This window comes from Falco rusticolus, chromosome 14 (assembly GCF_015220075.1).
Source record: "Falco rusticolus isolate bFalRus1 chromosome 14, bFalRus1.pri, whole genome shotgun sequence".
Classification (NCBI taxonomy): Eukaryota; Metazoa; Chordata; class Aves; order Falconiformes; family Falconidae; genus Falco; species Falco rusticolus.
The window spans coordinates 6,546,446-6,561,144 of NC_051200.1; the positions used below are offsets into that span (position 1 = coordinate 6,546,446).

At 40.8% G+C, this 14,699-nt stretch overlaps 1 protein-coding gene across 2 annotated transcripts in view; it reads left to right on the forward strand.

Annotated features, from left to right (window-relative positions):
• TENM1 (teneurin transmembrane protein 1) overlaps positions 1-14,699 on the forward strand; it is a 344,632-nt gene that overhangs the window by 288,170 nt on the left and 41,763 nt on the right. For both annotated transcript variants that reach the window (XM_037408500.1, XM_037408501.1), the window contains one exon: positions 7,213-7,367. In XM_037408500.1, coding sequence (XP_037264397.1) covers positions 7,213-7,367 — 155 coding nt within the window. The remainder of the gene's footprint in view (positions 1-7,212; positions 7,368-14,699) is intronic.

Here is a 14,699-nt window from a genome sequence, read left to right on the forward strand (position 1 = left end):
AAAACGGTAAGTCCCCTCCAATGATTGAACCCTGAGCATTGGAAGTGATTTACAACATTTGGAAGCTCAGGTACTAAATCCAAAGATTTAAGCATCTGCGATCCTGCAGTGTCCGCTTTTTGATTCCTGGGTCCAAACCAGAACCTAGAACTGGGAGATAGATACACACACTGCCTGTGCAAGCTGTGTGTACAGTCAACGCCTCCAGAAATTAAAAACTGCACACTGAGTACAGAGGACTTGAATGCAGGGCAGTGACCTCGTACAGATGCAGCGATGTCAAAACAAGCACAGGTGTAGAAGGCTGGAGTTCTAAATCCCATGGACAAAAATACTTTACACACAGCTGTAGCAAAGAACCTTTTTTGCTCAGACTCATGGCTGTGAACTAGCAACACGAAAGCTAAATTAAAAATCAGTTCTGCAGTGTAGTTTTATTCATTTTGCTTGAAATTACTGAGGAAATACTACTTAAAAAAACCTCATGGTTTTGAAAATGTGTTCTCCCCGGTAGCTTACATCTTGAAATAATCAGTCTTCTTGATCACCATCTGCAGCAATGCTTTCAAAAGTAAATAAAGCTGTAAGAACAACCGCTCAGATTAAACCTTTACATTTGTCAAATGACAGTAGCCTATTTAGGGCCTGCTCCTACTCAGCTGAAAGATTCCTGTTCCCTTCAGTAGGATGCACACCAAATTCCTAATATAGCCTTTTGTGAAAACAAGACCCCCTTGTCACAGGTAATGATTAGTACTATTTATTCAGCAATCTCTGCTATTTATAAATTCCTAAGACCTTTTCAACCCTTCCATATAATTCAAAAAGGAAAGCAGAATGGGGCGAGATGTTTCATTAGCAATATATAAAGAGAGAAGCAAACAAACGAAGGTGATTTGCAGACTCAAATCACTGTCATCTATGCATCAGAAAACCTTGCAAAATATTCATTTGGTGCCATTTTTGATTCAGCAAAATTTATTCCTTGTTTTTCTTTTCAATAGTCTTAGCTATAGCTACCTGTGATTTCAGCAGTCTGGGTATCTTGTAGAACATTTAAGGCAAACTTTTTGGACAGCAAGTTTTCCTAAATTTCATCCAACCTTCATCTGAATGCGTTAAGTTCTTTACTTCTCTGCTAACCATTGTCAGCAGTAAGTGTGACCCCAGTCGTCATGTCTCAGACTGGAAGCAGGACATTTTCATTTAGAGTCACTAGTTAAAAATGCCATTTGCTCCAACTCTGCTGTTACGCATCTAAAAAGAACAACATTCAAGTGCAAGTACTGAAGTCATGTTCCAGCTGACAAAGAACTGTTGAATATTTTGCTGCTAGTACTGAGACAGTAATGAAGTAAAGATGACAAAGATCACAAAGCAACAGACAGCAAATCACTTGAATCATATTTTGAGTGGTGTATTATGGTAACCTATAAATAACTAATTGCATAAAATTGCTTTAGTAGTTTCTAGATGGCAGCTTTAATTAAAAGCACCGGAGACATTTAGAAGTTTAGAAATGGATGGCATGTAATTTGCCCTTTTACCAACCATAAAATGGTAATTAACCAATTTGATTCACTTCTTCCTATTAAAAGTTTTATGAGAATCGCAAGTTACTTCTAAATACAGTTTTTCTTTAGCACAAGGTGGCATTCTCTTTTATCGGTCCTCACCAGTAGTTTTAGATGTTCTTCTACAAATTCTTTAGAAGTTTAATTAGAAGTTTTCAATGTAAAATGCTCATTTGCGAAGTTTTTAGCTGAGCAAAAATTGTAAAGTAGAATTTCTGGATTGGGCAACATATAGTTCTAGCTGCTCTTTATTGATGTGTTCAAAAGATATTTTTTCCCCAAAAAGAGTCTCTTAGAATGCAAGTGCAGGCTATGGGGCAGGGGGTGGGGAAAGAAAAGAAAAATATCTTAATGAGGAATTTACTGTATTACTTTTAATCCATATTTTTAGCACTATAAGCTTAGCTCCATTAATATTGAAATGCCAAAATTTCTAGACTGAAAGATCATATGTATAATAATCATAAATATTTTGAATTTATACCTATGAGAACTACACACACAAGTGATCAGTTTGCTTTCAAAGTGTTATTTGTATTTGTGAGCATGTGCGTATGTGCACTAAGGCAGATCTGTCAAGGGAAATAACCCTTTAACCAAAATCGCTCCTGAGAGCGTTTAACAGGTTCGAGAGGTTCTAATTAGCCTTCTGTGTTTATCATGGTTGTACCCAGCCCATCTACTAAGTACTATTCCATGCAGAAAACAGTTACAAAGTGCAAAACTTTTTCTGCAGTCTTTCTAGTAATGATACTTAGTAGCCATTTGTGATTGCACTAGCAGCAGTTTATTTGTAATGTTAGTTAACAGAATTTAGATGGTACTGATTAAAAGACCTCTAAGTGTTACAAATATTGTTCCAAGTAGTCTGCGCATAAATCTATGGGAAATAGATGTGCATAGGAGCTACTGTTCTACATTCAGGTACAAAGTCTAGTCCTATGTAAGACAGTCCCACTGACTAAACATGACTAAAACCAGTCCTTCAATACAAGCACGTTGCTCAGAAAAAAAGATTGTGGTCCGCCCCTGAGCCAAAGAACAAGACTAAATCCCTGCACAGGTTTAATTTGTCCGTACTTAGACATCAGTGTTTAGCAAGGAGTCTCATATCCAAGCAAGGCAAGTCTGTCGTTTGTGCAATAGGTCACATTTGTGCCCAAAGACAGCATCACCTGGGCATACATTTTAGTGCTATAGTTCTTAAAAAAAAAAAAGCAACAAAAAACCACCAGAATCAGGCTGAGAGTCTAATACAAACTAAATCTCATTCTCTTTGCAAAGAGAAGATACCCAAGAATGACCTTTTTTACTCCCTCGTAGAGTGAGCAGTGATCCTACTTGCACTCAGTGCAACTCATTACACTCAGCATGTGCCTGTTTCCTCTCAGAGTTCCTTGGTGATTAAAGCACAATTGAAGTGCTGCATGTGATTTGATTCTGCATTACACTGTACGTCAGAAAAGGATTAAAAATAAGCTCTTGGAGTGCAGATTATGTGAAGCATCATGCAAGATGTGACAGGAGCATTAATGAATCCAACTCTAATAATTAATAAATTGGGACAGTTTAGCCAGAAATCCATATTTTATTTTCTGATGGATGCCTTCTATAGGGTATTTATCAACAAGACTTCAATGCATAAGTTGTTTTTTTCAAATAGGTAAAGTCATGTTGTTTTAGCATACAGGAGTAAGCACTGGAATCACAGCAGCAGTTCATTGTTGAACATCTGTACACTGATATTTGAAGAAACTGGCTTATTAGGAAGTAGCAGGAATTTATTATCTTTAGGACAAATACTGAGGACTTGTTTGTGCTTGTTTATGCCATCATAGTGGCCTATGTCCTTCCCTTGCAGATAGATGGTCTTTCTGCAGTGGCCAGAGAGCAAAATGTACACTGGTAACATTAAAGGATCTTCGGTTTTCTTATATAGTCAGTGTTTGAAATCCATTCAGCAACACAGCTGAGTAAGTTTATTTCATTGCAGCGTAATTTTTGATTTTTATATAATGGATGGTTTGCAGCCAACACAGCCATCTGTTCACAGGGAAATTGCGTAAAACAGAAGATGCTCTTGCCCTAGCGATAGATCCTGGCCTTGCGTTACCCGTGGCATGGATCCGATCCAAGGCTGCGCTACCCAGGTGAGAAGCACAGCTCCCTGCTTACTGCGCAGCACCACCCCTCTGCAAAGGCAGCCTAAGGCACAGCACACGTGCTGTAGTTCCCACCCACGTCAGGGTTTTCATTTGAGCCTGTGAACTACACTGGAAAGGACAGCAAATCCCATCTAATTTTGCTCCACAATACAGTATCGGTAAGGTTAAAAATACCCCCGATCATAGCTGCATGCATGTCACAACAATCTCAGACAGTGGTCCTTGCTCCTCACACCTTCCCTGCCACAGCTGTCCAGCATGGCTTTTTCTCCTCAAAAAGGAGTCTCAAAGAGACTCTCAAGAAAGTAGGAGGAGGCAGGGACTGAAGAGACTTTTGTCTCCAACCTTCACACAACCCTGAAGAAAAAACCCTAGAATAATTTTTCCAGTTACTAATCCCTTAGCATGCTCCAGCTGGACAGCATAAAGCTGAGCAGAGCAGGACAGACCCAGGCAGGAGCCCCTGAGCATCCCAGCAAGAGCAGCCCAGCTCTGCGGCCCCAGACTGTGGCAGCAGCGGCAGCACAGCCCCTCTCATTTTGTGAAGAGAAAATTCCTCCATGTGCAAACTTAACTGCAGCTCATGACTGGGGCCTTTGGCAGCTACAGTCCCAAAAACCCCTGCAGGTGCCTTTCGTTGTGGTTTGCTCTGTCAGCTTCTGCCGTGCGCGTTCCCTCAGAATAACATTTGGAAAAGCCTCTTCAGATTTATATATTAATTGTTTATAGGGTCATTAATAACCAGGCTGGATACCTTTTTGCTTCGGCTGGGGTTTTAGGGCGGATGTTTTAGCAGCTCAGTTCTACCAAAAGGCCTTTTGCACACTTGCCCCTTGTTTCTGTGCCTTTTGTGCGCACCGTCCCTTCAGCGTGCGTGAGGGACCGGTGGGTGCCACTCCGTCCCAAAAACGGGAACACCCTGGTCACCCCCCAGCACCAAAATGAACCATTTTGCTTCTCAGGTGTGCTCATTGCCTCAGATCACCTTCAAACCTTTGGCCTTTTGGATTTATAACATGACTTCTCAGAAGCAGATGGCCGTGCTGTTGTTTCCAAAAGCAATGTCACTCTGTAATTAAAGAGAGAAGATCCTGAGGGAAGCTGGTACCACAGGCGTGTGATCTGGGGGCTCACGGGCCACCAGGGACTTAGGCCCTGAGGTATCTGCTCTGCCTTCAGCCTTTTCATAACCTCCCAGAGCTCCTCACAGCTGACCCATCCAGCCACCCCAGGTGATTTCAGCCCCCCCAGTGATATCTGTCCTGGAGAACTAGACATTTTGGTGATCAGCCGTTTCACTTAACGAAGTGATGCTGCCTACCCCTGTTCCCTGCCGCACTCCAGCAGTCCATGGGCGGGTTTTGAAGGAGGCAGCAGGGTGGTGAATACCCTCTTCTAGCGGCAGTTCAGTCAGACAAATAAGCTGAACTGATGAGTTAAAGAATTAATTTCAGCTACCAACACTGCACCGATAGATAGCCTGAAAGCTGGACGGAGTAGGAGCGCTGGATGCTAGTTAACCGATGTGGTCTTTGGATTTTTTTTCTGTGACGATATCCTCAGGCCTTTGCGAGGTGCGTAAAGGCCACCCACGTGCGGTGAGGGGGCACCTCTGGGTGGGAGCTGCGTGGTGGGAGGGACAATGGCAGCGTGCACCCAAAAGTCTGTCCCCCACCGCTGCCTGGCTCGGTGCCTACCTCTGCCGGAGTGAGGGATGGAGACCCCCGGCGGAGGTGAGCAGCCTGCCCTGGCAGGGGGGAGAGCGGAGCCCTCGCTAGCATGGCCGTGGCAGAATAGCTGGTGTGGGCACTAGTCCTGCTTTCTGCTAGAGAAGAAATGGGCATGGACAGTTTGTCTTGGGGCAGTGCCACTGGGTGTTAACGTGGTAAGAGAAAGCATATTACACTCAGATGTGTGTGTCACTCAAACTCAGCCCCCAGGCATCTCCAGCTGCCAGGTACAGATTTATTTTAGGGGCTGGGGAGGCTGTCCCCTCTCCTCCCTGCCCCACGGGAGATGTGTCCCCATCAGGGCCGCCTGCCCCTGCCCCCCAGACTGCTTAGTCTCCCTTGCCCAACTAAACTGCTCCTTATATATTTAAAGAAATTAAATTGAGTATAAGGAAAAGGGGCTGGGAGGTGAGGGAATTCAGTCTGGGGGTTTTTTTCTTTTTTTAATGGCATGTAGAATTGCTGTGTGAGATCCTAAACTGGCGTGCAGACAAGTGTTTTGTAAACTCGGAGTACATGCAGCCTTCAGTTGTGCTAAATGCAGGGGACAAAAATCAAAAGCCATATAAGCCACTGTCCAAACCATCTGTTCAAGTCCTCTGCCTTTCATTTCTGTGTAGCAGAACATAAATTCATTATTAAAATAGCTTGGCTGTGCACAGCAGCTGCTGTAATTGCAAAGTTATGCAATTTTAAATGGGAAATTATGAAATAGTTTAAAGCAAGAAATTGAGCAGTTTTGTTAGAAAGGATTTCACAAACCTAACGTGAACAGAAGTGCTTTTTTAGCTATATTTTCAACATTTCAGGGAAAAAAATATCTTACAGTTCATGCAATATAAAAAAATCTAAATGGAACGCAGGAAGAATGGGGAGAAGGTGTTAGACTGGGGCAGAACAAGGCTGAGCATGGGTCGTGACATGGCTGCACCACACACTGCTGGTGGGAGGCAGCAACCCCTCTGTTCCTGAGCTTCCCCACTGAAATACGTAAGACCGTGACCTTTCCTTTGCATAGCCCTCGCATTTGTTTCATGGTCCCTCTCTCCAGTGCAGTGGCGCTAGAGCTACAGCAGATCCAGAAGTGGGAAAACTGCACTAGCCCCTGCTGAAGTTCACTGTTGTCATGAGGTCAGTTCCAGTACGTGACCATTGTCTTGGACAACACCGCACTGTAATATGTTCTGCAGCACAGATATTTCTTCTGCCTGCTAAGCAGAGCCTGGTTTGCACCATTTGTATGTATAGCCCATATCACAACAGAAGTCTCTCTCGCTTTCTGTGGGTGCTTCTTCCTTACTCAGACACTCTGATAATTCAGACAGTACAGTAATTAAAAAAAAAAAATGCCTCTGCATGAGAATTGAGAAAGTGAAAATTAAGAAAAATCAATTGTAAGATAAGTTTTCAGAAAAGCTAGTCTTGCCCTACTTTTTGATGGGCATGAAATAAAGCTGTTGAAGAACCTAGTTCTATGTATATATAACTACATTACAAGCAAAGCCTCTGCTGTTTTGTTCTGTTGTCTTCCCTCTAAGTCAGACAGTCTGATACATGGGTATGATCTTTCCATATACAGTTTGTATAAGCCTTAAGTAAGTAATGGGTAAGGGAAAAAAATCATGCTTCTATTAATCAGTAGATTTTCAGAGTCTAAGAGGAGAGGAAACATTTTAAGCTCATACTTTTTAATCTAGAAAATGTCAGTTCTAACATCCTTTTTTACCCTTTCCCTTCATCCAGGTATCACTGTAGATAAGCATGGATTTATTTACTTCGTTGACGGTACCATGATTCGGAAAATTGATGAGAACGGTGTGATCACAACAATAATAGGTTCGAATGGCCTCACATCAACCCAGCCATTGAGCTGTGACTCTGGAATGGACATCACTCAGGTAGACACCTGGTTTTCATGTGTTGTCACTTTTCTACACATTGTGGAGACAGATAACTTCATTTCTAGCACAAGGATTGTATATCAGAATATGCTGGATGAATCAGATATGTCTGTTCTGAATCATGGAGGAGCATTACATTAAGTAATTACACAACAGCAGTATTGTAGTCAAGCCACTGCATTTCCATACATTTCTCAAAGTGCCTTTCAGTCCTTATTTCAAGAGCAGTGTAAAAGAAAAAAGTCACTTATCACAGCTCTAGTTTATGTTTAAAAAGATACATGGATAAACATGAAGAAACATAAATGGCACTCTTGACTAGTCAGTGAGCCACACTTGCAGATAGCACGAAGAAGGGATTTGCCATTGCCGATAATTACTTGAATTAATCAGCTTCAAAATGGGAGAAAAGCTATGCTTGAAAAAATATTGAAGCATTCAAGTAATGTGCTGAAGTTATATTATGGACTGTGTGAGCTAATAACCAGGTCCAGTTAATTTTTCATTTTGTTTTCTCCCTGCCCTTTCCTCAGTCCTTCACAGTTAAAATACACTGCATAACAATGGTAAGAGCTTGTTCCTCTTTTCTAAGTAGGCTTTGAGTAACAGCTATGTAACATAGGTGACTATGATCTTGTGTTCACATACGTGAAGAATGTGGGGTCGATGTTTTGGGTAGTTCTTCTCGAACTTCACAGGGATAAATGATGGAATCTAATGCTGCTGTCACAGAAGCACTTGGGGATTTTATTACTAGGCTCAAAACAGAAAAAAATGTCCCTGTTCCATTTCACATGTCTCTGCATCCTAAGTATTTGCAGATGTGGGGAGGGGAACCTCAGCTTCCCTATTCCCAATTCTGGGTTAGACAGGCCTTTGTATTCTCTCTGGTCCAGTAGACGCATAATTATTCCATGTAAAGTAGAACAGGATCAACTGGCTTAGCTGTGCTAAACTCAAGCTTAAACTAGCCTAGTAATTGTCTTAAGATCATACAGCTTCTGGGCACCTTGGCTTCTGCTCTGGCACCTCTTCTTGCAGGATAACCAGTCCTGCAGGTGATGAGCAGGAACCCACTGCAGCAAGCAGTGCTCCTCGGCTGGAGGCACTGCCTCTCCGCTCCATTGCTACATACCAGCTGGCAGGAGCGATGCTTCATGGAACTTAAAGCTGCCTGAAGCACATTTGCTTGCTTCTTGGACACATGTAACGACTGCTGGGGGCATCGATAACCAGATCAGGTATCTCTGAGGTGCAGGGGATGGTGCCAATTGCAACGTATGCTCCCTGCCTTCTTCTTGAGATCTGCATCTCAGGGTGTACAATTAATTGCTTTACTGCCCATATAATGTGCAGCTGTGTATTTGTGTTCAAAATTTCTGTTCATGTTGCCCAGTTACAAAATGTCTGACTAAATCCGAAATGGTGGGTTTTGATAGTTTTCAATTCCTTTGAAAAAATGCAAGTACCCTTTAGCAAATGAGTTGCAGTGAGGGGTCTAGCACATGCAGAAATAAAACTATTTTATTTTTTAAATTAAAATGAAATTTAAAAGGGAAAATCTGGGGGCTGAACTGTAATATGCCAAATTTGTAAGTAGATTTAAATAGCCCTAAAATCTTTTTTTTTTCCCCCGAAACAGCTTTAGTTTGCCTTACTAATATAGTTCCGATGCCATAAAGAAAGGGATTCTTCAAAATCATAGATATGAGAAGGCGTGTCATAGAGCAAATTATTCATCATGCTGCTCTCAGGACATCAGCATTCAGATGGGGTAGGGCCTTCTTTTCATAGAAGCAAAAATAAACTTTTTTATTTCCATAAACAATTCAGGTGCATCCTTCCATGCTGCAGCACCTACAGGAAACTATTGCTGCACATTTTTCAAAAGTCTGCAAATGTTTCAGCATCCTGGGAAATCAAGTTATGTACTTATCACATAAATTGAGATAATCTTCAGATAAATTGTGACTGCATGCCAGTAAATATTCTAAACAACATAAAAAATGATGGCATATTAAAATGTCCCTAAAAAGTGGCCAGTCTCATTTTCTAAGTCTTAGTAAAACTTACTGTATAATTTTCTGGCACTGACAGGTTAACTCACATTGTTGCCAATCTACAGTACAGATGTACATATAGCTTATGGAAGCATCTTCTTCTTTGGAGGATTTGTTTTGTGGGGGTTTAAGTGAATCTGCTTATTGCAATTTTTCACAAAGTCTATACTTTTCAGGTTTTGCCCATATGCAGTAAAACACAGACATGAAATAAATGCTGAGAATACATGTTCTGAAAAGTAACTGTATCAAATTTGCTCAATAGTCTTCTTCCAAAATTGTTGCTGATAACCAGAAAACCCTATGAAATAACCACATCCCCTCAAGTCAAGCATGTTAAATTTGAAATTATGTTAATGAGAATAATGGAATGATAGTTTCACTTAGTCAGAAACAATTGTATATCCTTGCAAGACTGCTGAATTTATTCCAGAATGGCATAAACATAAATAAAAAATTGATTTGGCCCATCTCCATTTAAATTGGGTTTTGGCTAAATTACAAATGGCATTTTGATCAAGAGAATGTGGGTTGCTCACAAATTGTGGTTTTAGAGGGTCTTATGAAATAGGTTAATAAAATCAATCCTTAAAGCTAAATTTGTTCTGACAATAAAATCAACAACTTGCTCAAAATCAGTATTTCTTGATTTACCAAAGTACAAAAATGTACTCTTGAAGTAAACACATAGAGTAACTACCCCTTGCAAAAACTGCCATAAATGACAAGCTTTCACTTTAAGGCATTCACTTTAATAAATTATGAAAAGGTTTAATCATTTATTCCTGTATTGGGTCTGAAGGAAACACTTCTTATTAATCATTCTGTGTTTGTTGTTCACCACTTTCTCATTTTTAAGCATAGTATTCTGTATTCATAACGGGGAGGGAAGGACAGCTGGGGTTGAAGAGATTATATGTCGTGGCAAATAAACCACCAAGCTCTGACTAATTACTTTGATCTCATACTTCACTGTGAGGCTGTTAATGGGAATTTAGAAAGAAAAGGACATTTGGTTAAGGTGTTTATACTGTATGCCAGCGTTCTGGGTACTATTTCAGCATGTACAAAACTTGGATGACTTTTCTTCTCAGCACAGATTATTTTACTGTTCTTCAATCAGTTAATAAGGAGCAAATCTAAAGAAAATGGCTCTTCAGATCTAGGTTTATGAATATATATGTGTATACACTCAACACTCACCGTCAGTGCCAGAATTTTAGCAGACGCTTACATTAAAATCAGTTATTCCAGTATCTTTCATTCTGATTTGAACGAAATTTAATTTCATTTCTTATTTTTTGAAAATACTGCCTTTGAAACCCTGAATACTAGAACATGAACATGGGCTAAGTTGTAAAGGCAAAACAAGGTGATGTCAGTGTGATTTTAATATGCACCTCACTGATCTACAACACCCAGAATGTGAATGCTGGACTTTTTAGGTGGGTGCCCCTGCTGCTTGGTCCTTGGCTTCTTCTAGGTATGGCTCCCATTCTTTATTTGTTCTTTGGAAACTGTTTTGTTGTAGGTTAATTAAATGAATAACGAGCCCATGTTGAACCTTGTGTGGTCTACTGAATATCTCCTTCTGCCAAATTGAAGCCCAGCTGAAGAGAATAGAATTACCTGCTACACCTCCTACTTCCCCCACACCCTTCGGACAGGAAGACTATTGTAGTTACTCTAAATCAGGGAAATAAGCTTTGATCTAAAATACTCTTACTGACTTCTTGAGTTGCTGCAGTGCTATCTGCTCTCCAAGCTTGCACCAGCAGTGGGCTGGCTGGGGGGAGCTACCCCACAGCAGGACCTGTGGCAGGACCTCCTGGGCACAGGCTGCAACAGGAGTGCTAAGGGAGGAGGCTGAGATGGAGAGCGAAAGAAGGAAAAGAGAGGGGATCATCGTTCTGTTTCGCTGCCTGATGAATTTGGACTTGATCCTGATCTCTGGATCAGAGGCATCTCTAGATTGCTCTTTTTCTCAAATGAGTACATTTTCTTAGTGCTTGCTGCATCCCTAGAGTATACAGTAAATTTTTTTTTGCCTGATTATTGGTAGCAAATGAGAGCACATTGTGTGGGCATGTCTGTCTGTCTGTCAGTATTCTGTTCCTCACAGTAAATCAAAATCTTGAACCAATTTCAAAGAATTTTGTAGAGGAACACCAGCCTTCACAGCAATTAAATTCCTACATGTTCCATAAAAAATATTAATCCAGTTGGAGGGGAAAGACCCAAAGTGCCCTTTCAAAAGGAAATATTGCAGCATGAGCTTTCTTTTATTAAACTCCAGAGATTCCACTCAGGATCTAATAAATGCCCCATTCACAGGAAAAGCTTCATTTGGTGCTTGGATCTTATTAAACTCCCAAGTCAGTCAGCCATGAGACGGAAGTCCTTAGGAAGCCAGACTTCATTAGATCCAACGTTCATAGAAGTTATATTGACATTGTGGGTGGTTTTGTGTGAAACATTTCAGCTCAGCTTGAACGATAAGCTTCACTGCTTTTCTGCCTCCATTGCTGTGGTGAAAGCTGAGAAGAGACTTTAGCAGATATTTCTACCATCTTGCAATTTCATCCTGTATCTTTCCTCCCATGAGAAATATGTGGGCTGAATATCCACCACGCTGAACCTCAAGTCATTTATATCTGTGCGAGTGGAAGCAGTTAGTATTTGGGAACTGTTTAAACCAGTCTCAAGCACAGTCACTGCAAATACAGAGACCAAACATTTGCAAGGCAACAGAAAATTAATCCCAAGAGCTTTCTCTTAGCCTGTAACCACAGCCTTATTCTCGTGCTGATGTCAGTCCCACTAAGCATGAGTCTGTGCCAAAGTAATAGCTCTGGCCTGATTGATGGTGTTAATAACTGTCACTGCTGTGTTCCAAAATGAAAGGTCTGGTTTGAAGACTTTTTCTTGACATTTGCACTTCATCAGCCTTTGTTCAGCAGTTCTCCATGTGAGGGAACCATCTATATTGTGTTGCTTCACATAAACTTCAGTGACACGGCAAAATGTTTGGCTCCCTTATAAAAATGTGACAGTGTTACTTACGTAGGCAATTTGCTTGCATAGGTCAAATTAAAAGGCTGATTTCTAGAACAGGGTATAAAGGCAATCCACACACGGCAAGAATGCGATGTTCTGGACAGCCTGCTTTGAATGATGGAGGAAAGGGGAGAGGGCAATAAGTAATGCTGTTGATGACCTACTTGAAATAGTGAAGTGAGGAACAGAATGTTGGAAAACAGGAGTAAAGATGAGCAGAATTGCTTGAAAATGTAGTATATAGCTCAAAAATGCAAACGTTGACATTGCTGCTGCAGTTACAAGTGCTGCAGGCACTCCCCACCAGCATCTACACAGGCACAATATGCTTCAGTAGCATTGTGGAAGCCTTTTGAGCAGAACAAAAAGCTCCCAGGACATGGTGACCTCACTTGAAAGCAGAGATGAGGGCCTGCTCATTGGAGCGCACACAGCCTGAACAGAACTTTCACTGGGTACATTTGGAGGAAGGAAAGGAGAAATCTGAAAGACAAAAATATGATCTGATGAACAGGTGAGAAAGGGGGAGTGAGCTGCCAGAATAAAAACCAAATTGGTTCTAGGCTGAAGCACTTTTAAGCCAGGTTGAGAGTAGGATATCACAATGCAACTGCAGGATTACATGGAGCCATGTAATTAATTAGTATTGCAGGTCAGAGTAAGACACACTATTCCTTTACGTTTTTCTGGTCGTACTCAATAGTATATACTGCATTCTTGTAAAAGCAGAAAACACATTTTTCTTCTTCATTGGCTTTTTTTAGCACTAGATGCATAATGTTCTAATTGTGTTAGAAAGTTGCATGCTATCATAAAGGAAAAAGGTTGTTTTCACTGTAGCAAAGTATTGCAAAAATACCCTTGCTCTTGATTTACTTTTAGTCTTCTACCTGTGAAGCTTTTGATACACTGTTCTAGGTATGTGTAATTAATGCATCATAAATATTCCCAATCTCTGAACTGTGTTTTTCAGTGCTTTGCAGAAACATGTTTTATGTGTATTCATGAAATTGCTGAACAAAAAGCACACAAAGCGGAAATGACAATTTATAGGCTCTTTAATTTTTATATGTGGTCTTCCCTTACAGAAGATATTCAGAGCTTTTTCCTTTTTAGAAAAGTTCTTTATTATTATTTTTTCTAACTTTTGCTGCACGAAGAAGCCCAGAAAAGCTGTTTGGTGGGTTGTGGTGTTTTTTTCCAGTGTAAAGTCATCCTATTCTCTGGTTCTTTTTATGCTGCTGCTTAAATTAATGAATTTTCTTCTCTGGCTTTGCTGGAGTACCAGATAAGCTAACTAGAGTGGAAGTCATGGCCCCAGCAAAATCAGCAACGGCTTTGCCACTGTTTTCGGTGGAACTGGGGCTTCTTGCTGGGTGCTTTTCCAAGCTTAATTGAAAGGGTAGTGAATGGTGAGTGTGTAGCAAGGAGCTACTGTATCCTAAGAGAATGTATGTGCTTCTGAAAAATAGAGCAAAACAGGCAGTGGACAGAGCCTTTACCAAGGCATTTTCAAACTGTTTCAAAAATGAGCCCCTGTCCCGTTCCCCTGCATTGTCATCCCCCCACCCCCACCAATTAAGTGTTAGTCTTTGGAAAGCATAAGCCTGTAATATAATGTGTAGCAGCAAGTAGTCCCTAGTATCCACACTTCGAAGCAAAACCAAGCTGAAAGCCTTTTTAAAAAAGGATCTTCAGGTAGAAGATAAAATAATCTTTTCCCAGGGGTAGAGGAGAGGTTAAGTAGCCTCTCTTTAACAGGAACTGAGAGAAAAGAGGCTCATAGGATTAGGACCTCAGGTGGAGAAAAGACTGTGAGAGCTCATGAATCAAACTTGTAGATGTATAATGTGATTTTTTAGAATATCAAATAGAAAGCAGGGTGGTTTCATCACAGTTAATTTATATTCTAATCAGATTATTCTATCACTGAATTTGAAATATTAGTCATAGAAGCAAGATAGCATGCGATGAAGTCACACTGCAATTTCTTCCTTAAAGCCCAAGTGCTCTTTTTGTATTGGTCACCTGCAAAACAGCAATTTATTTCAATTATCTGCCATAAATAATGCATTACTACTGAGTAAAAGGCTATGTACATTTTAATCAACTCTTCGAGCAACTGCGTCCTTTTCTTTGATTGTTGAGGCAAGTAGTGTTAGGCACTTGGTGGTGAAGTGAAGGAGACGCGACAGACCTCTGCTCATGACTT